Below are 27,957 nucleotides of genomic sequence, written 5' to 3'. Positions count from 1 at the left end.
TTCAGACAAATGCAAATTCTGCAGATTTGATAGAAGACTGCAGAAACATCTCCATATCAAAAGTCAATTCCATATCAAAAGGACTAATAACATATAGCCAAACAACACATTCCCTTTCCCGGACATCAGGAGCTTGGGAAGTCAAAAGGGGCTTTTGTATGTGAGAGGTCTCACTTCGTCTCGGCTTTGACCTGTGATTAAAGTTTAAAACAGTGTGGCTGAACCAGCACCAATCAATCACGAACCCAGGCCTCTGTTCACCCCTTCTCAAGAGAAGTCAGGGGATAGCCTACCCGGAGGCCATTTCCCAGCACACTCCCCCTCTTACATCTAGATGTGCAAACGCAACGATGAATGCCTGTGCCTCTGACCCGCAGATCCTCACTGTCATTTCTTATCTACTCCGCCTGCTACCAAAGGGCATTTCGACAACATTTAAAGCAATACAAATGGGAAATCTCCAGGAAGTGGAACATTGAACTGCTCAAAGGTGCCGGTAGGCAGTGTGAACTCTCAGAAGCCATCAAACAATTTTTCAATACCAGATCCCTTTCAGGGGTCATTTAATGATTTAATTTTACAAGAACTGAGCAAGTCTCAGACAGCAGAAGCATTTTGCACAAACACGTCGTGAACGCTGCCTCTTTTCTGCTTCCGTAAGTGTGGCCACACGATGGATGTCTGTTTTTACGACCCTCCCAACTCAACAGGCTCATTATTCATTCACAAACACGAGGATATTGGATCATTTTTCTTTTTTTTCCCCTTCTCTCTTAGTTCTTTTATGATTAAGTTAGAAAATTGCAGTTGATTGGTCGGGGGGGGGGGGGGGGGGTGACTAACAAGGAAAGTTTGTCGAGAGGTACAGACGGTTTGAAAAAATTAAGCCCACTTAAGAAAACTTAAGACTAATCATGGGTCAGAATAAGAGAACACACGGGTCATTTAAAAATACAGGTCCTGCTTTTGGAAATAAAAAGCAGAACCCCTTTCCCAAAATCCTTTCCAAAGTACAGGTTAATGACCATCAACATTCACAATAAAGAGAGCATTTTAACAAGCCTTTTTGGTAATGGAGGACTCCAGTTGCTTTTAAACAATCTAAATCTACAACAATGTCTGTCTGATATGTGGGGAAAATGGGGACACAGAAGATGTCAATCGAAGAAAAAGTCAGAGCAATGGCAGGAAATGAGATGAGGAAACGAATGGGCTCACTATTGGCAACTATTTAACAGACTCAGATAAAAGTGTGTCTATTTCATGTCCTAATTGCTTAAGGCCAGAGGACGTCCGACAATGTCAAGAAAAAAGGAAAAAAAAACTCTCGCATCGGATGCTCTTCTAATTTCACCTGATAAAAGAAGACAAATCGAAACCTTGCCAAAACAAACTGCGATTAATTAACTTGTGGCTTGTGGGGTGCAGACTAACTCGCATTATAAATGGCTAGGGTGAGAAAGCTTTAGGTCTAAAGACAGACAGGGGTCTGCTTGTCATAAAGGGGTCCTGAACAGGAGGCCTGTGCACATTGTGCTCATTTCCTCATGGCTATCTCTCACTGGGGGCTGTATTTTCATAACCGCCCGCTCAAGTTCAACCAAGACATTTGATTTAAGAGTCCAATACAAACAATTTTGGGAAAGGAGTGGAGGTGTTGAAAATAAAGTGGATTCCAGGGGTGAGCCAATGACTGAACTAACAGAGGGTGGGATCACATGGCTTCAGGTGGTTTCCTACACGTGCAGGGAGGGATCCCCTAATAAAATGAAAATGCTAAAGGGAGAAATAAGCGATTGCCTAAATGACCACATACTGAACATGCAAGTGGGATTTAACCCTGATAGAACCATCCCTACTTTATCCAACAACTGATTGGTGAGGCGGACTTTCACCAAGAGTATAGCATTAAGAAGTTTTTTTCATTTTAAAAGCATGTAAAATCATTAAAACGTTCATTTTAAAAATATGTTTTGCGCATTTTCAAATTCAGATTTTTAAATTTAATGAAGAGATTTAATATAAAACTGCACAAGGATAAAAGTAAAATTTAAAGGCACAGTGTGTAACTTTTGCACATTAGAGGTCGCTTATTCAAAACAATAAAGGCGTATTTCTATGACACCGTGAATGAGCGTGGAATCAGTTGTCGTCTTCACCTTCGCAGCCGTTGGAAAGAAATCCGATGGGATTTTTATTAAATGTTACTGTTGTATGGAGCAGATCGAGGCCGGTGGAACGAATGCTAATGAGCGACAACTGCGTGACACACCGGCTTTTATTACTCTAATATGTCACTGTCCTTTTGTTTTGTTGTTTATGTTTATTTTACAATTAAAGTTACATTTAATGTCCGTTGTGAATAATTTACATTATTTTATTTCATTCTAATGAAATGGCCATAAGTGCTGAAAACTACTCATACAGGTCACTTTATTTGACAAATTAAAATTGTGGTTTTACTTGGTCAAAAACAATTATACTAAAAATACAAGCAAGTGTGTTGAAAGTTCGCTGTGTGGCTGGTATGAGACACTTGTTGCACACTATTAGAATATCATATTAATAAAAAGCTGGATGACTTGTGTTGCAATGGCATGCAATTCATTCTAAACCATAGCATGGTGGAGAAAAACGCTATATTACTTTTAATACAAATACAGCTCTTTAGCTCTTTAGCCACTTGTCAAAATAGTGTTGTCTGATTTACTTTTTGGGTACAAACATGTTACTCAGAGTCACGGTATATCAATAAAAAAAGAGATTCAAACAATAAGACTAACCGTGTTAAGCTATGTAACAATGATTCGTTTTCGGTCGATAAAGTTGCACACCTGTCTAATAAAACATGTAATATTAAATGGTAATCAAGGGTAACGTGGATATTACGTCACTGATAGGCGACACAATTTCTCTAGATTTAAACATTGCTGGAAACATCTAGTGGTTTTGGGATATTTTAATTATTCTTACATATTGTGCCTTTAATTATACTAGGTGACTTTCTTGAATTTGAGTCTTAAAGTTCTTTATCCAAACAGACACAATTAAATGCTAAATAAAAAAAAATGTCCAACTACAAAACTAATATAATTATTGATTCATTCAATGGAAACACTTAAGGTTCAATTCGTTTACATTAACGCTACACTTAGAACATACTTTGTAATTTTTTTAACTTAAAAATTCCCATCATTGTATAATATTGAATTAATAAGGAACAACAGCATATTTATCATTCATAATTATTGTAAACATAAAACCTATAATCCGTTTTACACATTCAAAAAGTACATAAAATGTTTCGACTTTAGTTCACCATGATTCTGGCAAAATTTAAACTGAATCAATGTATCCTAAACATCATTATAAATAATTTATCATGCAATAAAAAAGCTTAAATATTTGTGTTGTAATGATGTGGCAGCAGTGCCTTTTGACCCTGAAAGATAAACAGAGACCCTGAGAACCTTGATCCATCACAAGTTAATTAGAGGCACATTGTAGACACTGTTAACACACATGCTGTTAATTGGGGGACCTGTTAAAACGTTTCAGGCACCAATTCAGTCATTGCTCTGCTTTATGGGTCTCTCGATGCTTGTACTGCCTCTAAACAAATAACGACAAAACTGCAACACGAACTTGTCATGCTTGTTGTCAAGCTTTCTTTACATGCTCTCTTCTTTAAAAGCTTATTTCCTTAAATTAATATATTTGTTTAGTCAGTTTTTGTTTAAATCAATCCAGGGCAACCATCTGACTTGGACTAAATATTGCTGTTGCTATTGTGTGATAGTTACCGTTTTGTGATAGCTGCTAAAATCCCTTCCAAAATAATCTTGCTTGATTGGTGGAAAAGCTATTTCTAAACAATCTTATGGCGATGAGAGAAATATCCATGAACAAACCAAACCGTGATGCTTAATGTTTATCATCGCTGGGCATGCTGTAGTGGAAAAATGACTTCTGCTAACAATAGCCAGCCAGAGAAGTATCCTAAAGATGGGGGAACAATGGAATACGGATGCCAGCAAAGACGGAAAGTTCCATCAAAGGCCCATGACGTCACAAGGGGTCGCTGAGTGTTGGGTGACATCATTGGGAGTCGAGGAGCGCTCTGAGGATTTAGTCAAATGGAAGAAGTTGACTCATTCGGTCCTCCACAGTGGCTGCTTTACAGAGCTTTATCCTCTCAGCCGCAAAGACAGAATCACTGTCCACTTCCAAAAGAGTTACAACAGGCGCATTGTGGAGCTGGCGAGCATGCGGAAGTGGTTGTTTGTTGTGGTAGGTCACAAATTAACAAGGACTTAAAGGATCAGAGGAGAAGCTTTCTGTTCAATCCGAGATATTATGAGACTGGCCTCAGGGGCTTCGTATCTGAGAAGTGACATAGTGTCTCTCGAAACCAGGGAGAGTTGAATGCATGAGGAGCTTGGTAAATCAGGGCTAAAGAAAGTAAATCTTTAACAAAGCGGTCCTCCATTCACAGAGTTCGTACTCAGATCTGAAGACGACAGAGAGCTCAATATTGCAAAGCCCTGCAGATCAAAAGCAGGTTTAAAAAATCTGAACAGATGATAATAAAAAGGTGGATAAAAACACAGCATTCAGCCAAAGCTTCTTTGTGTTCTTCCATCCCATCTGCCATCTTCAACTATCCTCCTTTTGAAATATGAAATACCTTTTCTCAAAACACAACCACATCTAGTAATGCGCCGATTCACGTTAAACTGCAATGGACCTCAATTCATGTATCTGGACTCAACAATAAGAATGTTTTTCTGTCAGTCACCACTTTGATAAACAATTCATTTTATATTTAGACATTTCGGTGTGATTTTGTTTTCCAAATTTCTTATACTTTCAACAATATCACCTATCTCAGACAGCTAACTTTAACTTGGGGACATATTATTAATTACACAATTATGATGCACCAAATATTTTTTTACTGATACACCAACAAGAGTAAAAAAAAAAACGGAGTTGTAAAGACATTTCAACAGCAAACAAGGCAGTTTTTTTAAATAATCAAACTATGTTTCTGCTCAAAATTGTGGTTATCTAAACATTTAAACAGTGGCTGTAATATATATTTTAATGACAGATTTATTCAAACATACATTAAAGTGCCCCTATTATGCTATTTTAAAGGTTAGTAAATTAGTTTTGGAGGTCTTTGCATGCATCCAAGGTCAAAAAACACTTTAATTTTCATTACACAGCGGTTCTTTCGAAGATTCAGTCTCTCTAAACCCCTCACCCTTTCCACGAGCCTACTCTGCACTGATTGGTCACACAGCTCAGTCTATTGATATTGGTCTACCAATTACAGCTTGTGTCAGAAATGAAACGCATTTTACCATATCTGAATTTCAGCTCTGGAGGCTTCGCCAGCGCTTGTAAACACAGTGATACAGTAATGATGCCGTTGTTTTTTTCCGTATCAATTCCAGCCCGAGCCCTCATCCTTTTGAAATGCATGCAACGCGGATTCATAGCACTAAAAGGACTTGAGGGTGTTTGAGGGTCAAAGTAGATGTTTGCGGCCAGTCAATGAAGACCAAATGCAGCCATTATGCAAATGTGCTACATTGGTATGTAACAGGTAGGGCTGGACCAGAAATTTTGAATATTCGTTTGATGGGTTGGTATTCGATGTTCAATTTTGGGATTCGAACATTCAGTTTTTTTTTGCGCACACCTGGCACGTTTCTCATTCGGGCCTGCATATGTTTACACTATAAAATCTGGCGAAATACAATACTCTCTTTTATAGCCTAGGAGTTTTTAAAAGGATGGACAGTTGAATAGGAACCCAACCTCATCATACTTAATAAATATATTTGCTGCTTCTTAGCGTTCCCTGCAACTGAGTGTTCTCTGTCTAGAGCGCACAACTGCATGAGCTTATATGGAAGAAGCACATGCCTGAGCTTGCATTTTGGGTTAAGCTGCGTTGGTTTGACATTGTGGAAAATAGAATAATAGAATCAAAATGTATTAGCCTTTTTACCCATGAGGAATGTGACGGTGAGAATTGTCACCGTTACATTGCAGTGCTTGCACTGAGCGGCTGTGAACGAGTGCAGCCGTGCGCAGTTTACTTTCGGTTTGCCAATTCGGGGACTGTTGCTTGAATTGTTGGTTCATTAGCCTATTATTCTTAATGAAAAACACAACAACAGTACAATGACAAACTCCCATAAATAGGCACTTTTACATTTCGCTCTGAAACCAAATCTTCCGCGATCATCTTGTCATTCAGCTCCACACTCTCGTGATGAAATCTGACACTCGTTCGGCTCGCGCTGCACATTCAGTTTTCAATTGTAGTTAATCTGTTCTCAAACTGACTAAATGATTTTTACTACTACCGGTATAATATATCAAAACTAGGACGTAACAGACCAGTGTGTTTTGTATCACTACAGCGCATATAAGCCCTGCCCGAGTGAGGTGCACCGCTTCTCGAGATTCCTGCTTTTATTAGAGAGAAGAATATGTTCAGCCCCCTCCCTCCGAAGCTTTGAATATTCGATGTTGAAAAGATGTCAAAAAACGGTATTCGGACCAGCCCTAGTAACAGGAAGAGAGAGTGGAATTTCTGACAATTCGACACTTCTTTCTTTTCGGAGACAATAACTTTATTTGTCGAGCACTGATATTTAAAACTTTCCCATAACATTCACAAGCAGATGTATTATACACTGCATGAAAGGTAATATTTGAAAAAGCATAATAGAGGAACTTTAAATAATCACTTACGGGATAAGTATAAACATAATGAATATGTTGTACGGAGCATATTTCCCTTTTATAGCTAATACAAGTTGTGTGCACGAAAAAGACATAATGAAAACTTGCCATCGGAGAAGCACAAATTTCAGCTGAAAAGTTTTTTCAGTGGCCTAAATATCAATGCATCACTAATTTAAAACAGCAGATTGTGCAACAACATGTACAATACGTTACAGAATAAGGCAGTGGACCACTCTTATTGTTGAATTCTGAGTATTATGTTATTTAAAGAAAATGGGTTCATACTTTGGATAGATAGCAGTCATTTTGGCAGCTGCATAGCCAGGTTTGCAGGATCCTTCACTAAGGTTTCCATACTTGTACACCAACTCCGGAGGCCTATAGACAGTTAGAGAGGAGAAGAAAGAGGAGGCATTCATTTTGGATTGTAAATGTTAAATCTGACAGGAATATCACACAGCATAACTATGCTACAAGAACTTTCTTCTTCTTTTGAGTTCACAAAACTGACATATTTTATTAATGACACATTAAGTTTCTTTTAATTTAGACAAACTTATATTTAACTGAAACTGGGTTGGGATTTCTATTTCCCAGCATGCTTTGCCATGACACTTGAAAGGGAGAGTAAATGCTAAAATGAAGTCTTATATAATGTTTTTGTGCAACAATTAATTTAGAAGAGTTTGTGTTATGCATATTTTTTTTTTTGGAGGGTTACAATGGTGGTGACGAGTGGATCGTGAATTTATATTGCCGTACTCATTCAGCAATTGCTATGCTAATGCTATCAAAGCATTGTTACCAATTAGCAAGTTAGCATTTACTGAATTAACTAGTTAAAGCTAGCCAAGTTTACCCTACTAAATATTTAAGTTGAGTTTACATGATACATTTTTGAAGGTTTAGTGTGTAAAGGTTGTGAATTGCAACTAACGGCCCAGTCCACTGCTCACCCCTCCCGTTCGGAGCATGTAGAGAAGCTACGGTGGCTGACACAGGACAAAGATGTCGTCGTCTGAGACAGCAGAGAGTAGCTAGTGCTCTGCAGAGCAGTTTGTCCGTTTAGGGCTACTGTATAAACATGCTGCCGCAAAATGGCGACTTCACTGTGACCCGTGGTAAATGTAGATAAAAATGGCTCATTCTAAAAGGTAATAAAAACATAACTGTTCATTATGTAAGGTCTTTATACACCACTGAAAACAATGATATGTATATTATATTGCATTTCTGTCAATAGATCCTCCTAAATATTACACACTGGACTTTTAGTTAAATTTATGAATTAGCATACTCATACATTTGAATTGTTCTTAACTTGAAATATTTGAGTACAAAATGAAAATCTGCCAGTTCTTAACAATTTCATAACATAATTGATTTAACTTATTACAGGGTTTGTTTACTTCAAATTCACGGACCTTTCAAGGACTTTCCAGGTCCAATACCCTCAAATTCAAGGACTTAATGTGGGGACACATTTCGAGTTAGAGCAAGGTTACATCGTGTTACCTTGTAAGATACACTATTACAGTTTTCATGTGTTTAACACAACTACGCAAAAAACATTTTTTTTTTTGCATTTATTTTTGGCCATATGACAGAGATCTGATGTTATATTTGTCGTATTTATCTGAAGAATATTCGGTACATTCTATACTGTATTCTAAAATGATCTGATATTAACATTTGCATGAAAAGAGCTTCGGCTCATGTAACCAGAAGTTTGAAGATATATGAATACGCTTTTAAGTTTTTCTTGCCTCAAGGATTTACATTATCTTAACAAGCAAAGCAATTCAACATTACATTAAATAAAACATTTGTGATAATCTGTTGCCCAAATATTTTATGTTTATTGAACACAATATACAGTCATTGACTGAACATATTTTCGGTGTAAACACTGAAAACATTGAGGTACAATCGTAGTAGTTTCGTGCACGCGTGAACATCATGGCAACGTACAACACAAAGTACCTCACGCGGGAAACACTTAACGTAACGTGTAAATGCGTGTAAATAACGTAAATCAAGCAAGCTAGTATGCATACGCCACAAAGTGTTCGCAAAATAACACATTAGCGGACCGGAGGGAATAATATGGATTTTTTTCAGAAAACTTCTTGCCCAAAATAAATTCAAGCACTGTATCTATGCATGTTTATTGTTCAAAAACTTTTTTTTTTTTTCAGATTCACAAACTTTCAAGGATTTCAAGGACCCGTGGGAACCCTGTTATTACCTCAAATTGTTTGCGTTTTGCCAACTTGTTCGGGTTTACAGTGTAGCCTGGCACATGATGACATTTAGATCAGGATGTGATGGATTACTCTATGAAACTTAGTTTATCGCTGATGTGTTAAATAAATGAAATAGTCAAACAATAGGAATGCAACACGTTTTGTTGATGGCTGCTTTGTTTATTACATACTTTTGTTCGAAAGAATGTTACAAATTTAAAACAGCTAAAGCTCTAATGACAGCATTTGTGGCATGATGTTACCACAGAAAACATTTTGACTTGCCTCATAGTTTTGTTTTTACAGGAAAAAGGCAAAAACTGGTTACACACTCACAATGAAACAAAACAGGGCCAGCGTTCCGGGTTGTTTAAAAGCTGAAATGTGAAGTACTTACACTAATTATTCCATAAAGCCAGTTTATTATTCAAACTATGAAGTTGTCTACTTTTCTAGATGAATAAACATCTGGTTATGCGTGACAGAAGTTTGCTGAACGCAAACAATGCTTTACAGACAGCTATGCCATATAACTCATGTCTCTTGTTAAAATCTGAAATGTTTAGAATCTTGTGGGTATATTTTTAAAAAGAGCATATTTTAAATGTTTATTGCCTCCATTGTAAGTGGCTTACTGCAATTATTTTTATTTAATTTTTGTTTAAATGTTTTCATTTTAATCAGGGTAGAGTTATACAGGAGTCACAAATATTTGGTCACTATGACACAAAAAAGATAAGAACTTGCACAGAACCTGGAACAATCAGGCCTCTTTTTAAAAGATCTACTGTTTTCTATTATTTATAGATATATTTACACCACCATTCAAAAATTATGGGGTCAGTAAGATAGGAAAAAAAAGAAAAGAAATTAAAACTTTTATTCAGCAAGAATATATTAAATTGATCAAATGTGACCATGACTTTTTCACTGTTTCACTGTTTTTGATGCATGTTTCTTGAGCAGTAAATCATCATTTTAGAATGATTTCTGAAGGATCATGTGACACTGAAGGCTGAAATAATGATGCTGAAAATACAGATTTTACCACCGCAGGAATAGATTATTTTAAAATATATTAACATAGAAAAAAAGTTATTTTGACCATGTTATTTTGACCATGTGAGCATAAGCTTTTCTTTCAAAAACATTTAAACAATAAACAAAAACACAAACATATCAAGTGGTTGTAACAATAATTAAATATTGAGAAATCCTCTAAATGAATGGGGGCAGCAGACAAGCTCCTACCACCTAAACGGAGCAGCATCATTAATCACCTGCAGCTCACACTGAGAGCAGTTCAAATAAACAGGTGAAGAGGACACAGGTCAGGTCTGAGAGGCCAATGGGTTTGTGTGTAAGAGAGTGAGAAATCAGGACTATCAGAGACTGGAGGTGGGTGAGATTGGACACATGCTGGCTGGACCACCTTGTTAAATGGCATCTAAATCGTCAACTGTGTTAATCTCAATACTGGATAAAAATTAACTATTAGATAACTACAAGTCAGTTTTTCCGAAGTGACAGTAATGCATTCAAATACAAAACCATGTTCACCAAATTTACATTGTTGAAAAAAATGCTGAAACCCCAGGTTTCAACATCAAATCACATTGTCCTACACTAAGTGCCTTTTCAACAGTTAAAATAAAAGTCACAAGACACTTATTTGCAGAAGCCTTCATTTTGATGAAGTGGTTGCCCCAATGGGACAGTGTCGTATTTTGTTGTCGTGACAGCTCTGAGTCTTTAACAGCAGAGCGGATGGTGGATTGAGGCCAGCTGAATGATGAAGTGCACCACACAGACAGTTTTTGCTCACAGCGTCAATGAAATCTAAACCTGTCGAAGGCTTTGCTTATTGTACGTGTGCATGGTGTGGACAGACATGCCTTCTCTGATGCTCAACACTGAGAAATTAAGGCGAGGTGAGAGTCTGAGAGTATGGCTGCTTCAAAGATGAAATGTAAACATATACCTACCACACACAGACCTATAATACATCACAACACGTCACACAAGGTCGCTGTAATAGATCGCTCAAAGACACACAGATGGCACTGAATGAGGTCAAAAGCCTTTATTGCGTTTAAGACTTTTTAGTAGCCTAGATTTTTTTAAATCATTTATAATTTCACTATATAATATGTATTGCTACAACCACTTGATATATTATACACGACCATTCAAAAGTTTTGGGTTTTTTAAGAAATTCAGCAAAGATGCATTCAATTGATTAAAAGGTGACTAAAGCAATTCATAAAGATTTATATTTCCAAAAAAAAAGCTGTTCTTTTGAACTTACTATTATTATTATTATTATTATTATTATTATTATTATAAAAAAATGTAATCTTTGAATAGTGTTTCTAGTGCAGTAAATCAGCATATTAGAAAGTTTTTTGAAGGATCATGTGACACTGAAGACTGGGGTGTTGATTTAACACATTCATTTAATGAATTACTTATGGGGGAAAAAATAACACGTTAAAATTATTAATGCACCCGCCCCAGACCTACGTAGGTCATCATCCAGTTGATTGGTGAGGGACATGAGGCAGGGTAACAACTCCCTACGTGATGTATAGAATACAATTAGAATGCCCCTAAAATTCAAGATCCTGTACGAGTTGTCTCATATTTATCTCATGATATAGTTAAGCAATATCACAGTGGGTCTCATTCACTAAGCATTGATACGCACAAATGTGTGTGTGAAATGTGCATACGAACAATTTAAAGAACAAATCGCAATTCACCAAAGATTTCGTAATAATTTTTTTTCTAAATTTACGGAAAAATATAGGACAAACTGAAACCACACGCATGCAAAAAGAACTTACCCTGTATGGCTTTATAATCGTGTTAAGAAGTTATATTTCAACTTAACATGACTATAATTACATTGTAGTATATTGCATTAAAGCTGCACTATGTAAACACTATGTATTTCCGTCTGCTAGAGGTCGCCTATTCAAAACAAAGGCGTAGTTTGATGACACCAAGTTTGAGCACGGATTCATGGGAGATGTTATCTTCACCTCACAGCGGAGGAAAAGAATTGGGATATGACTCGGGCAGAAATCATGTTCATGGATGAGATTATTAATGTTACTGTAGTATGAAGCAGAGCAGGACCGAGTGTTGTGGAGCTGAGCAAGGCCGCAGGAGCGATTGTTAAAAAGAAGAGCGGAACACACGCCTCGTGAGCAGCGGGACTTTTATTATGACAGTCGCCTGCGCCATTGCCACTTTTCCGGCCAGGAGTATGAGGTAACGCAACTCCGTTTATCATATTAGATACATCTGAGTGTGTTGAAAATGATGTTATGACGTTACTCTGTGCGTTCGCTTGGCGGCTGCTATGACACTTGTTGCACACTGCAGTAAGAGTAAAGCATTTCTGCAAAATAATACCAGAAACCGAGGGTAACGCAGATATGATGCAATTGACAGGCGACTTCCTCACACATCCCGGTGCCTTGGTTAAAATAGCAATTTTCTCACGATTTACAAATAGTTGGAAACATTTGGGATATTGAAAGTAATCAACTGAACTAAATGTATAACACTAGCCTAGTGGTTTTTGGATATTTTACTGTGGAAAAAAAACTACATAGTGCACCTTTAATTGTATTATAATCCATATATAAAATTATATAATGAAAATATGAAATACAATTTAATTCCATCTTAAATACATTCGATCAGTAAGAAAGAAAAGCTGCGTTATAGACTTGGTCGGTGTCGTGTCATAGCTGTGGGCGTGGCATGGGGGCGGAGTTGGCGTGGGGGAAAACAGTCCATTCCCAGACACTGGAAATGTATGGTGTTAACCCAGTATAGCCTATATAGAATCACTTCTGCTGCTCGACAGAGCAAGATATATAGAAAAATTGAGCCATATAGGGTCGGATTGTTCGTACAGTATCTGTGACTGGAAAAATGACCCAACGCAATGGCCAGAGGTGTCATTTTCTCGTCAAAATGCATGCTGCTCCCACAAATATTACTTGCCTACTTCATAAATCACCCAGTCTTTCGATGAAGACGTTTATTCAGTGTTCCTGAATTTAATGTAGGCCTATGTATTACATACATTTAATTTTTTTAAATTATCATAAAACTTGTCTTGTGCTATGAAATGTTTTTCTGAATATGCCGTGTGCAATGCAAAGGGCGTTTGTTTATGTATTTGTTTAGGCTAGAATATAGAGTCTAATGTCAAAAGTACGTAGTGCCACGTTAAAAACATTTGTCAAAAGCCTAAAATCCAGTTGTATGGTGAGCTGCTTGGCATCAATGACACGGGTTTAGATAAAGTTTAGACATCCATAATTTTTCTGTTGTCTTGTATGCATGTAGCTTTATCTGTTTATTTATTTGTTTTTCTTGTTAGTACAGCCATGCACGAATTAATTAGTTCAGCATTTACATTTTACAGAGCAAATTTGGAGTTGACATGTCAGTGTCACAATATTATTCTCAAATTACTGACAATTGCAAAGTTTTTGTGCTTTTTTATAGCACCCGTCTTCATCAAAAGACTGGGTGATTTATGAAGTAGGCTATTATGACATGTAATATTTGGGGGAGCATGCGTGAAAACTGCTTTAATGACAAGTTGACTGCTTTTTGATGCAGTTCGAGTCCCGTTACAAACTTGTGACTACATTGGTTTTTTGTTAAACAAACTTTTGCCATAGCAGTAATAAAATCTCTTATTTTTTCATCTTTACAATAATACATCATCATGTAGTGCAAATGTTGAATTGTAATGGACGTATTGCACAGGCTTTCAGAATTGACAAACGGCTCTGTCTGTTATTCGGCAGTATAAAACTTCAGATCTGAGTTTTTTTTTTTACTTATTAGACATGCAGAACGCCACACAGCAACTTTTCAGCACTGCACCAAGCAAAAATCAATCGCAATCATTATAAAAGGTGTTTATTGTGAGAACTGGTGAGAATGGCACACTTGGCATTGCTCGAGGATCCGGGCGAGAGTGTGTCTGCAAACAGCGGCAAATTAGACGAGAGTGACGAAAGGCTGTAAGGAAAGCATGTGCGGAAAGCCCTTATATGGAGATGGTTTGGCCGTGTTTTATGCAAATGACTAATCTTGTGCACGCGGCCGCTCACTTAGAACACTCCAAAATTCACTAACATCAGAACAAGTTTAAGAACAAATGAATGTGCAAACGAATGTTTTGTGAATCAGGCGTACAAATACAAAATAATCCACACAATTATTAGTGAATGAGACCCAGCAAGTTTTGTTTTTGTACCCAAATGGCACAAGTGCAAATGTGATATTGATTTTACACAACAGTTCAATAGATAAGCTAATATTGTTTTATATTTTAGACACAATATTGTCTGCTTTTGCTAAATTTTGCCAACGAAAATATTATCTATGAAGCCAGAGCAGAACTGTTGTGCATCTCCAAGCAACACACAGTAGTGTTTAATTTCTGAACGAATCCGCGATTTGAGCGAATCAATCAGGTGAACCAATGATTCAATGGCCCATTCGTAAAGAGAAAACAAATACACAAAAAGGTGTGCACAATCCTCAAACCCAAACAGGGCTCAGGTGCAGGACAAAAGAAATAACTAAAGCAAAAAACAAATGTGATTGTGACAAACTTTTGCGCCTGACGAAGATCTGTTGGTCAAAATGTTGCAATAAATTGGAACAGTTATATCAGTGTGCGGACATCACATTTGTGTTTTGCGTTTTTCCCCATTCATAAAGAGAGCCATTTACTTACTAATCAGCCATTTGAACAAAATGAATGATTAAATGACTGATTATTAATTTACCAGCACCTACTGGCTATTTTAGTTTCTTATTTAAAGTATCATTACATAAAAAAACATACATACATACATACATACATACATATACATATATATATATATATATATATATATATATATATATATATATATATATATATATATTTTTTTTTTTTTTTTTTTATTATTATTTTATTTTATTTCAATATTAATAAAAAAATAAAAAACATCAAAGGTATAGTTCACCCAAAAGTGAAAATTAGGTATAGTTCACCCAAAAGTGAAAATTATGTCATCATTTACTCACCCGGCCGTTGAAGCCTAAAAGTCTATGTTGAATCATGTATGTTGAATTTCTAAAGCTACTTTTTGTGATGTCCGATTTGATGCTTTTTCTAATTTAACACAACAATGACTTAAAAAACTTATTTTGGGGGTAATTTCTCATCCAAATTTGATGTGCGATTAATTCGATTAAAGTAATCGCCACATTGTGAAATTAATTCGATTAAAAATTGTAATCGCTTGTCAGCCCTAGTATTAATATTTCACAAGTTTAGCGTTTTTACTTTATTTTTTAATGAATAAATACAACCTTGATAAGCATAAGCAATATTTTAATTTATAATCATAAAATTAATTTCTTACACGAGGACAACTGAACTGAACAAGTGAAAGAAGAAGGTGGTGAAAAAGAATTGGTGACCACCAGTGACACTGAAAATGATCTAATAAAAATTATTCATGATTTTAATAGTAAAAATAATTCAGGTAAACTAAAAAGGCAGTTTGCTCTTGATCGCTGTAATAACATTTCCATTATTTTATCTAAATGCTATCTCTATTGGTGAAATGCATAAGGAAAGGATTGTATCCTACAGAATACTTACAGCTTTGTTTCCAGATTCAGCATGAACCCTTGCTTATCAAACTCTGTGAAGAGAAAGATGAAAATGAACATTAACTTAGAACATCATAAGCTAAACAAAAAAGAAAATGTTATTCCTCACTTGTTATGCCATCATCGTGTCAAAATGCATCACTGGTGCATTTTTGTACCACTAAACATGTTAACAATACTGTAACATTCAAATGGTTAGGTCATCATCTAAAGGATTTTAGTATAAGTGGAAGCAGCAGCAATATTATATTAGACCAGCCAAAACATTCCACATTTCAGGTGGGAAATTGTTAAAAAGCAGCTCTCCACCTATGCGGGCTTCATTAGACCATAGGTGTCTACGATGTGCCAATGATGCTAAGCCTTAAAAAAGAAGAGAGGAAAAAAAAACGGAAGTGTGAGAGGGGTGGGGAGGGGGGGCAGTAAACCAAAACTGCGGTGCATACTTAAGTATGCCTACTTCATTTCTTTTAATCAATAAAAACAGTAACATGTTCAACTTTAAGCATGCTTAATGCGATAGCCAGAGCAGTGCAGCTAGAAACAAATAAACATTTAACAAAAGACCAACTGTTTACCAAGCAGACTGAAATAATGGGCTCAGTAAAAAGGACTGATGAACAGGTAAATGTGGAACAAAACAGTCATTCAGCTGCTACATTCTCATTAGCAACACTTCAGGCATTCACAGCGTGAATAAGGCATCAGAGAGGACAGCATTGCTAATCATATGGCACTAAGGCATGGAAAGGAGAGTTTGAGAACTCCACTGATGCTCTCCAGACAGATGCTGCAGAATGGAGAGGAGGAACGGGTTAGAAAGTGATCGCTGCTGAAACCAAAAGGAATGTTTAGCAGATGCTATCATTCACAGTTCTGGGACAGACCCTCCAAGGGTGTCCTAACTGTGGAATCACAGCAAGCAAACTCTTAGATACCCGCTGGGGTCAGACCTGAACCCTTTCAGATGAAGACCCAAGTTTTGGGATGTAGAGTGGGTTGCAGAAAAATAATAATGAAATAACACCAAAAATGGACAAATCTAAGCATGTGACACTGAAAGCCTGCAAATTACTGTGATTTATAATGCGAGTCTTTGCAAAATGAAGGGTGAAAAAACCCATTCATATAATAACTAACACATTCTGCTAAAGTCACAAAGACATCATTCTAAGATATGAAGGCTATGGTGTGGTTTTAATTCATAGTGTATTGTATGTTGGTGGCATGTGTGTGCGGTCTCTGCTCTTTATCGGCGCGAAGAAAGCGACGGCAGCGTAAGGCAAACCCGGCATTGCGATGTTCATCACGGCAACGAATAACATCCAGTATGTCCATAAAAATGTATTTTGCATTTGATGCGAGTAAATTAAAACAATGGCCGATAGGCATTCAGAATGCATGTTATCTTACGTGTGGTATAACCATACTTGTTAGAGAATAATTAGAAAAATTAAAATTGCATGTAAACTGTGTGAAGATTTCTGCTCATGTCATGTAAACATCTTACTGCGATTTAAGCTTGGTACATGGGTCAATGACAAATAAGAAAAAATATAATTTTTTAAAGATAAAAACAAATAATCATTTTAAGCAAAAATATAAAATTCATTAATTCATTATTAAACAAGATTTCTGATTTTACCACCCAGAAAATGTCAGGTGGTGCGACCATATATTAATTTAAAATAATATACATATACAATATACATATGAATCATTGTAAAATGCATATCACATGGTAAATTCCCTTTCCCTTTTCTATGTATTGCCCTTTTATACACTTTATGTATATACACTTTTCTATGTGTTCAGAACACAATTTTCCATAAGGAGTTTTTATGGGGTTTTTTTTTTATTTATTTTATCATTTGTATACATTATATAATGGTTTACATTTATATTTCTTACTTCATTTTGCAATTGCAGTAGGAATTGATACTTTTAAATGTAAATTTGCTGGTCGCACCACCTGACATTTTAGGTCTTTGGAACACCACAACTCAAAAAGTCAATTGAATTTAAAAAAAATTAAAAGGGTATCTTATAAAGGAAAATTGTAGATAAATTTGATATGTGACATGTATTTTTCTTTTTTCTTTTTTTTTGGAAAATAATGAATACGGACAAAAAATACATGTCATGTCATTGACCCACATACTCTGCAAGAACAAAGAAATTTGTTTGTTTTCTCGAGGTGGCAAGAACAAGAACAAAGTTCGTTCTGGCCAGTACATTCCATACTTCACGAGAAAAGCAGGCGCCGAACATCTCAGTTTCTCCGAATTAACCCCGCCCACTTTACATTTCTGACCAATCACACAATAGGTCTCGGACACCCACAAGAAAAAGTTCTGCTCAGATGAGGTGTCGAGAACGAGCTGCGAGAATTTCCTGAAAATGACCCATGTACACTATCTTAAGCCTCCTTCACACCAAGTATGACATGCACAATTTAAATAGAAAGATTATTGTCTCTCTCTAACATTGTTTTTAATGTGTGTTGAATATTTTTTGTTTCACCTGGGGATAATAGCACACCAACCAAAAGATCTGAGTACGAGTATCGCATATACAGTACATTTAAAGGTTTGGACATCAAGGCTGCACTTATTTGATCAAAAATACGGTATCAACAGTAATATTGTGAAATGTTATAAAAATAAATAACCGTTTTCTATTTGAATGCATGTTAAAAAGGTAATTTATTCCTGTGTTGTCCATGCAGAATTTCAAATTAAATCTGCATTATTAATCCAACTTCAGAAATGATATTTCTTATACTGTTGTGCTGCTTAATACATTTGTTTTCAAGAGTCTTTGATGAATAAAGTAAAAAAGTAAATAAAAAAAGTAACATATTACTGACCTCAAACTTTTGAATAGTAGTGTATATACACAATATATCACAATGTAAAACATGCAAGGACTTATTGAGGTTTTTGATTCTGACTTTTGAGGGTTAGTTCACCCAAAAATTTTAATTATCCTCAATTACTTACCCACGTTGTTCCAAACCCTTAAGACTTACACTCATCATAGAAACACAAATTAATATATTTTAATGTGATCTGAGAGATTTCTGCCCCTCCATTGACAGTTTACAGAACTGCCACTTTATGCTTCAAAAAGTTCATAAAGAGGTTGTAAAAGTAATCCACATGAAATTAGTGGTTTAGTCCAAATTTTCTGTAGAGACTATCACTTTATATGATGAACAGATTTTATTTTTTATTTAGGCAAGACTAGCTGACTAGTCGATTAAATGTGCAAAAAAACAAAACAAGTAAACAACTATAAGTCGACTAACAGCAGCAGTGTCGTTTAAGGTTTTGCTTTATATTTATACAAAAACTACGTTTAAATAACCATCACGTTGTTGTCACATTTTACAATAAATATTTTATTTGGAAAAGTGAATATCTAGGAAACTAAATTTCAAGCAATTCGGTTGAGCTTCTGTTTATGTTCGCTGATCAATTTTTATATGTGAATAAAATCCTAAAATCTGTCTCTTCAGAAAATTTGGACTAAACCACTCAATTTGTATAGACTAGTTTTACAATCTCTTTATGAACTTTTTGAAGAGTCAAAGAGGCAGTTCCGTAAACTGTCAATGGAGGGACAGAAAGCTCTCAGATTTAATTTAAAATATCTTCAGTTGTGTTTTGAAGATAAACAAAAATGTCTTATGGATTTGGAACAACATGAGGGTGAGTAAATTCCCATTTTTGAGTAAACTAACCATTTAAGGAACTTGTCAGGCACAAAGCGGGGCATCTTTCATGTCTCCGTCCAGGTTGGTGTGAGCTTTGCGGTCATTCAGCACCACCTGTTGTACTGGTGTGAATTCACTTTATTATTTGTTGGCTTGCTTTTGTTTGTTCTCATGTCGCATTTGGTGTGAAAGCGTCTTTCGTGTGTAATGTAGTGGAGGACATTATCTCTGGACTACAAGGCCTCCCATAATAACTGCTGGGGTTCTCATGTTGACCAGAGTGCACTCTTTGCAGTAAGGCTGTACCTGAGCCTACTATTCGTCCCACGGAGACAGGACCCTCCACCACCGGCTCTGAAACACAAGACCATCAATTAGGCCCGGTGGTTCGGTCCTTGACACAATCTTCTGGAAACTTTGAGGTCATGTTGAATGACCCTCAGGCCAAACCCTCAATCGCCAACCTATTTCAAACAGTACGAACTGGAAAGTTGCATTAGTTCCAGGAATTACATGAGGTTGAAAATGTCAGGATGCCCATCACCATAATATCCAGCTGATACCATTAGCTGCGTGTATAGCAAATTAATTCAAAACACCCAGATAGATAAGTATGTTAGTGCCCACCGGTGAGCCCATCAATTATTTCACCAGTCCCCAATAATCGCCACAACAGAAAGAGCGGTGGAGAGTTTCTACCTTTGGTCACAGGGGATTTGACAGTATTTTTAGTGACATTACTGACTGTTACTGTGGCAGCCACATCTTTATCTGTGAAACAAAAGAGTTAAAAATGAGCAGACCTTCTAAATATGTGCAAAGTCAAACAGCATAAGATAATGAGGGTAAACTTCTTGAATATGCGGAAACCAAAAACACACATTAGCATACAGTGCCTTTAGAAAGTTTTCAGGTTTGAGAACACAGATCTTGTGTCAAAATGAACAAAACCATCTTTTGACAATGATTACAGTGAGTCTTGAACATTTAACACTACACCTCTACGTCAAAGCAGCATGTCATCTCACAATTGGGAGTGGGCGATATGCCCAAAATCACTATAGTCGTTTTATTTCACAATTACGATATATCACAATATAGTTATTTTTGCTTTAAAAAAGGTTCTCCAAAAAAATGTATTCCATGGAAATTTCATAATTCTCATCGCCAATAAAAAAAAAAAACTAACACCAAGTAAAAAATAAAACTTTCAAGCTAAAGACAAGTGAACAGCCAGTGATAAAATAAGACCAAAGAAAAATTACAAGCATGGAGCAAGAAACTACACTAGTACAAAAGACACAAATCAAACAGACCTACCTGAAAAACTTCAAGCACTAAATAAGAAATACTCCATAATATGTATAAAGTAATTCAATGTACAAAAAAGAGCACAGTCTTCACTGTGCAAATTAAATATACATTTATTCTTATTAAAAGTTACAAAAGTGATTCAGTCAGGAGCAGTGAGTAATTTTCTCCTTGTCTTTTGTTGTTTGACAGCAGCAGGAATATTAGGCAGCTGTCACTTTAAGACCGAATGTACGGACACATACGCCTTTTCTATTTACATTCACTTAAGAAATAAATGACTGTTTAAGAGGATACTCGCAAGGACGGACATCTTGACACATCCGTGTGTATTTGACTGTTCAAACCCAATTAGGCGGCAAAAAGACTTCAGTTCAGTACTCGCGTGCTCTATGAACAGCGGCTTTATGTGCACACATCTCTCAAACAGCACTCAGAAACCATCTCTCACACATGTATATATGCCAAAATTTGTTATTTATATGTATATATACCCTAACTCACAATATTCATTAACATGGACCATTTAGCTATAAGTTTGATGCTAGACTTTAGCAACATTAAAATGAAAACAATCCTACAGTATTTTCAACAGAAATCCATTTTTGTGAGCCTATGAAAACAGACTTTTCACAAGTTATTTTAGAATATTAAATATTACACTACTGCTACTGCATAAATAACTCAGAACATAGATGAATAAAATTAGAAGGCCAGAGAACAAAGTTAGGCAAAGCTAAGTTTGACATAATGGTAAGAAGATACACCATAAACTTCATAGCAAAAACGTAACATTTTATTTCAGACGAACAAGAAACGGGTTCGCTCATTCCTCCCTGCAGACTCTCTAAAGCTCAATAACATATGACTTAAGGAGCATTTGTAAAAAAAATAAATAAATAAAAAATTTGTTCTTGCCCTCTCTCTGTCATTTATCATCAAAATAGGGTTGTGTTTCCTTCCCTCGTACCATTTTCAGAGGCATTTATTGTGATTTGTCTTTACAATGTGGCCTGAAGTGCCTTTCATAACAGGGGTTAGGTTCAAAAAAACCCATCCCAGGTTCACAAAATTTTCCAAAATAAACTGGGCGCAGCTGTCGAAATGTGCCGTTTATAATTAATCTAGCTTTTTCCACAGAGGTTCAAGATACCGAAGTCAGCGAAGGCAAACATGAATTGAACAAACTGAGAATAACTTGCCTGCTGAACACTAAATAATCTCAGAGACTGTACACGAGGAGAGGAATAAATGAAGAAACCTGCCAAATCCATTTCCTCAGCTGCGTTTCTGAGAGCCAATAAGAAACCATTAATCAATAAAACTTCAAAATAATTGCAGCAACCAAATAGTTATTTGCCTCATCATCGGTCTATAGCACAGACTCTTTTCTAAACGGAATGAAAACACTTTCTTCTCTCTTATCAAGTAGAGCATCAATCATATTTACACTATTTACACATTTCGGGCCCTTTCTGACTTGTCTGCACCAGGACCGACCTGTTTTCCAACAGCATGCTAAAGTACTTTAGTGTTAGTGTTGTACATGATAAACATCCTGCTGTGTGTGTGTGTGTGTGTGTGTGTGTGTGTGTGTGTGTGTGTGTGTGTGTGTGTGTGTGTGTGTGTGTGTGTGTGTGTGTCGGTGTGTGGAGTGAAGCCGCCTTTACAACATCTCTAAAATTCAACGTTTGACTGTCGCATTTCGCCCCCTAGTGGTAGTCGCATGGAATTTACAAATCATTTGTTTAAGCCTCCGCTTATTCACCATGATAAAAATAAATTAATAATAACAAATATTAATATATCCACATTCCACACAAAACAAATGACCACAAAATTTTTTCTAGGACTATATAATTGTAAATAATTACTTCAAATATAAATACTCATTGCTGCGCATTTTGCAGAAATAATGAATAAATATTGGAAATTCTCAATTGGATCTTCACTAATCTGCAGTTTTAACATGCAGTCTGGTGGTCGCACGCGGTCAAGCAACAAAAATGCATACATTTGGAACAATAAACATAAGAAAAGACTTGTGTCAGAAATTACATTCATGTAGTTATTACTGTGCCCTCAGCACAATAGTGGGCTAACCAAATAAATCAAAAGCATTACAGAAACTCCTCTAAATGTCCAATATAACTGAACATTAAACACTAACATGTCTTTCCCTTCACTGAAAAACAGAGCCAACATCACATCAAAAAACATAGGGTTGAAGGTAATCCAGGATCAATACTCTCTTTGGTGACCAAACAAGGGTTCTTTGGACTTTGAGCTTGGTTTTAGCTCCGTCATAAATAATATCCCCAATAGAACGTGCCATCGAACCCAAATATGAGTCTCACTTCTCAAAGAAAGTAAAGAGCTTACTTTCTTTAAGAAGTGAGACCCATTATCACCCACCGGCGGCCTCTGTGAATCTGACCCTGTACTGTGGTGCTCTCCCTCCCTCTAGTGGCTGAAGAAAGGTTGCAGCCAAGTAGAAGTGCAAATACAAGTACTTTATTTGGGATTCATCCGATGAAAAAATAGGTTCTTGATGTTCTTCCATTGGAATGCTCTGACTTTTAACATTAATATCTCTGTAACCTTTACTTGGACAAGCACAACGTCAACTGCATATTAAGCAGCACAAAATCATTATTTGAATGTCAGTAAGCATTCACTATAACAGTTACTGCTTGCATTAGGGATGTGCGCAATTAATAATTTAATTAACGCTTAAACTGAAATTTTGCAAACAAGTCGACTACTCTAACCAACTAGTCGACAAGGTATTTTAAAGCGCCCGTGACATAAGCATGGTACCCAGTTTCGAGTCCTGAGTCTGACGACCTGAACTCATTCACCTTACTGTCTCTCAACTTTCCTGATTCTGGTCCTATAAATAAAGGCTAAAACAATCCCATTAAAAAAAATAATCAATATATCCTTTTGAAACATTTGCTTGGTGGACTCTAAGTGTAAACAGTCCTAGATTTAACAAAATATCTATATTTACAGTGTGTCCTCTCTGTATAAAAGTAAATGGAACTGATCACTACTCAGTGTAATTTTTTTAAACATATTTGCTAAACATGCCTACAAAAAGTATAAAGTTACAGAAGTAATGCGGAATTACAATTTCAGAACAGTATGCAGCACACTCTTTAAAACGTTTGATAATTTTTGTTTTGAGACACATGACATGTCCTCCACTTCAGCGGGTCTGACCAGCCTCAACAAATCAAGGAGCCTCTGGAGAACAGAACTGGATTCACTCTTGAAACTCATTAATAAGGAATATTTGCCTCGTGCAGAACTTCATCTTGTCCAATCGGGACTGTTTACGCAACACCCTTTTCAACTAAAAACAGCGTTTTGGCCGTTCATTTACATGAGTGTTTAGGGGGCCTGAAATTGCAAACTTTTGAAAACTGTGTAAACTACAAAAAAAACTTCTCGAATTTGTGAATACAATTTCCCTCAATAAACAATCAGGACAAAATTTGTCTCTTAACTATTCGATTTTATTCAGCAAGTCATAAAGAGATTATTTGAAATCATCTCAAAATCGTCCATTTAAAGATGCTACAGAAATGCCATATGATATACCATAATATGTCTGCTCTGATCCACCTACAGAAATAACAGGGTAAATAATGACCTGGCATTAGTGGCGCTAATTGTTCTCGTTCTGGGGAAATTTAATAAAGCAACCAGAGCCTTATTTAATTAAACTTTGTTGCGGTCAGCCAGCATGTGTTTTCTGTTTCTGCTTCTGTGTATGATAATCAACTTTTGAAATAATTAAAACATGAATATATACACATTTAAAATTACATTTTTAAATAATTTTTTTAGATATAAATCCCAATGCATCTGGGTCATTCTCAAAATATGGTGACAAACGTGACTGTTAGTGTTCAGTCATGAAAATAAACTCAAACGAAACCTCGCTCTAAAATAATTCTAAAAATGCAAATGGTTTGACTATATTGTTTTATGCATATTTGTTTTTAAATGTTTGAATTTGAGGGGCTTAAAAAAAGTCCCTTGTCCCCTTCTTCTTGCATACATCTCCATTTACAATTATTTATTTTTTACTCACTTTAGATAAACGGTCTAAAACATGCAAACAAAGCTAAACAAAATAAGTATTTAATAATAAAAAATAATTTAAGAAGGACATTTGCCCAATATTAGTGTTATGTGTGTTTAAAAATGGACACGTATTTTGAAAATGCAAAATAAAAAGTTACTTCAGAGGTCAAATTTTAGATTTACCCAGTTGTAGACTTACTTTTAAATGTACTTTGCTCACTTTACTCGTACTAATTCACATTGTTTAATGTCTACGTAAAAGATGTTTATCTTTAAAAAAATATTTCAGGCTTATGGATAATTGATTTAAGCCGGGAACTCACTACATGACTGTCAGGAAGATTATGAATGTAATTTGGTTGATACGACAGATCATGCTAAAACGGACCGAGTCGGTTACAGTTGCACTAGTCTGTGTTTAAAGTAATGTAGTGTGCCCCATCTTAAGATTCTAGTATTAGAATTTAAGAACCATGCAAATTCTTTCAAATGCTTTCTGAGTTTCCAGTGTTGTCAGTCCTGTTAAATGGCATATTGGGAGTGTTGTACATTCAGCCTACTGTAGACTGTTGAAATGAAAATAAAATTTACAAATTACATTTTAGATGACTTCTGTTTCAGACTAAATAAAGCAGAAATATTGTTTTTCATTCTAACCGGTAACTCAATGGCATGGCGTTTTTGCTCAGAACGAACCAATTTGTTTTTAATTCCTTAAACAAATAGCCTACATTACTGCTTGATTATAAAAGCACAAAAAATTTAGCAATTAAAGAAATTAATCTGGAAAACTTTGAACAAAAATGTCACATCAACATGCAATTATCATTCTATCACTTTAACAGCGTCTACCTTCACCATGAACCTAAAATTTAGGGTCAATTCAATTTTCTTCAACAGTTCTCCTCATGAAAATAATTTCAAACAATTTCGATAAGAACACTATGGAAATGATTAGGAAAACCAAACATAATAGGGCGTTATGTTGAACATTTCTTAAATTACAACCAGTGTAGGTAGACAATATATTTGGATAATGTGGTTTTATGATTAGCATTTAGCAATAAAATATCCGTCCAGGACCTCACCCATATCCTGCAGGGTTTTCCTTTACCTTTTTATTGCACAAATTGCACTGCAAATAAGTGTGTTATCCATGTTTGTTTCTAAATTTCTATATCTAAATTTGATATTGTTCCATCACTAAAAATCAGTGGCGTGCGTTTTGAGATGCTTGACAAAATGTATCTCGCATGACAATTTGTCAGTGGTGTTATAACCCTTGTTTCATTTATGAAATTAAATCTAGTGTGATTAGCAACAATGTCAAGGTGCTCCCATCACCACCAATACCATAAGCTTTTATGGGAAAAACTGAAGTCAATGCAAACTTCAGTTTCAGAAAATAATTTTTTGAGAATGATCCACGTATAAACAACTGTTTCCTCAGACTCTAATGAAGGACACTCTAAAATGAAAATGCAGATAGAGAAAGGTTTTTTATTACACAGTAAAGATGCACGATTAAAAATAAAATGATTCTAAAAATGCAAATGGTTTGACTATATTGTTTTATGCACATTTGTTTTTAAATGTTTGTGTTAAATGTACACAGTAAAGATGCACGATTAATCAATCCTACACGATCTTATTCCTAAATGACAACGATTCGCCTGTGTCTTTTAAACCCAAGGTTGCAGGTTTGAATAAAAAAAAAAAACCCAATTGCTATTTAAAACCCACTCAATCACATCTTAAACTAGTCCAATCGTGTTCCGGTGGGTTTGCCCGGTAAAAATAGTGTTCCGGGGGTCTGGTCGCTTTAACCCCGCGGACTAAACAAACACAACCCACAGCAACAATGTACGGCCCCGATCAGACAGAACGCGTTTTGCAGGTTTGAACTGCCGCACCGCCTTTTTTGGCTTTTTAAAGAGCAGTGCCCTGCAGTTTATTTTATGTTGCTAAAATCAGCGGTCCTGTCGGTTTAATCAAGGTAACCATCACCACAACGGAAGGCCCGCCTCTCCATTCATTCAATTGGATAATGAAAATTAAAAACGTGATGTCAGGTGCAGTTGATTTTTTTTTTTTACTTCAGGCGCTTAGAGCGCTCTTACAAAAACACGCGGCACAACAGGCTGTTAAAACACGAGGCGCATGGGGCGCATAAACAGTGCGCAAAACGCTTACTGCCAATAGAAAACAATTAAAAAAGGCGCCTCTCACTGCAGAAAACGCATTCCGTCTGATTGGGGCCTAAAAGTAGCCCAATTCTGTGGGAAAATAGCAGACTTGGCAACACTGATTAAACCTTTGACAAAATCACACGAGAACATTCAAATCTGCGTTGGCGCTGCCGCTGACCCAGAGAAAGCAGTTGTCATGTATAGGTATGAAACAGCTTCACAAACGGTCTTTTCGACAACATAGTATCATTATTTCGGTGTTACAAATATTCAAATTATCACAAAAGAACTGGGATTAAAGTAGAGTTTGAATAAAAAATAAATAAATAAAAACACATGTCTACGGTAGCGATCAAAATGGATCATATCACCTTTTAAAAGTAACTTGACGCTTCAAATAAGGATTGCATAAAGTGGCAACAATTGACTGTTAAAAATGTATTTGTCATTGAATCATTCGTTCAAGAGATTCGTACAAAAATGTGGATTCATTCAGTCATAAAACAAGTTAGGTCTTTATGAGTCATTCATTCAAACTGAATAAACACTTTTAAACAGACTGCAGCAATTAACATTTTGTCAGAACCACTAGAAAATGACATTTTATTATATTTAGTTGTATGTTCAGAATCATGGGAGAATCATGATCTATTTTCCACAAAAAAATCATGCAGAATTCAGTGAGCTTGCACTTTAGAGATTGACAGCCTAAGTGATTATAAAGGGAAGGCTCCTCTCTTGCATTGCTTATTATTACCCATTCACAATCTGATTAAGTTTAGTTGTTCATGCTGCTATAGCACACTGCAACGTTTCTGGATTGACAACCATATTTAAATCCTCGATTTAAAAAAACTGGACAAATGTTACTTTACTTAATTCAATAACTTTTGCTCTGCTATGGAAATTGGTACAGAGAACC

The 27,957-nt window shown here is 35.9% G+C and overlaps 1 protein-coding gene across 3 annotated transcripts in view; it reads right to left on the bottom strand.

The window, feature by feature from the left end:
- The window catches only part of st3gal3b (ST3 beta-galactoside alpha-2,3-sialyltransferase 3b), an 87,533-nt gene that overhangs the window by 46,328 nt on the left and 13,248 nt on the right, over nt 1-27,957 (bottom strand). The window contains exons 3-6 of one of the 3 annotated variants that reach the window (XM_079818547.1): nt 20,140-20,211; nt 19,747-19,794; nt 15,712-15,754; nt 7,054-7,146 (exon numbers count right to left, since the gene is read on the bottom strand). In XM_079818547.1, the coding sequence (XP_079674673.1) occupies nt 7,054-7,146; nt 15,712-15,754; nt 19,747-19,794; nt 20,140-20,211 (256 nt within the window). The remainder of the gene's footprint in view (nt 1-7,053; nt 7,147-15,711; nt 15,755-19,746; nt 19,795-20,139; nt 20,212-27,957) is intronic. The other 2 variants (XM_079818548.1, XM_079818549.1) reach the window with 2 other exon arrangements.

Source organism: Gobio gobio (genome assembly GCF_949357685.1).
Source record: "Gobio gobio genome assembly, chromosome: 6".
Classification (NCBI taxonomy): domain Eukaryota; kingdom Metazoa; phylum Chordata; class Actinopteri; order Cypriniformes; family Gobionidae; genus Gobio; species Gobio gobio.
Note: the sequence above shows the minus strand (reverse complement) of the source record. Positions and strands in the feature narration are given on the sequence as shown.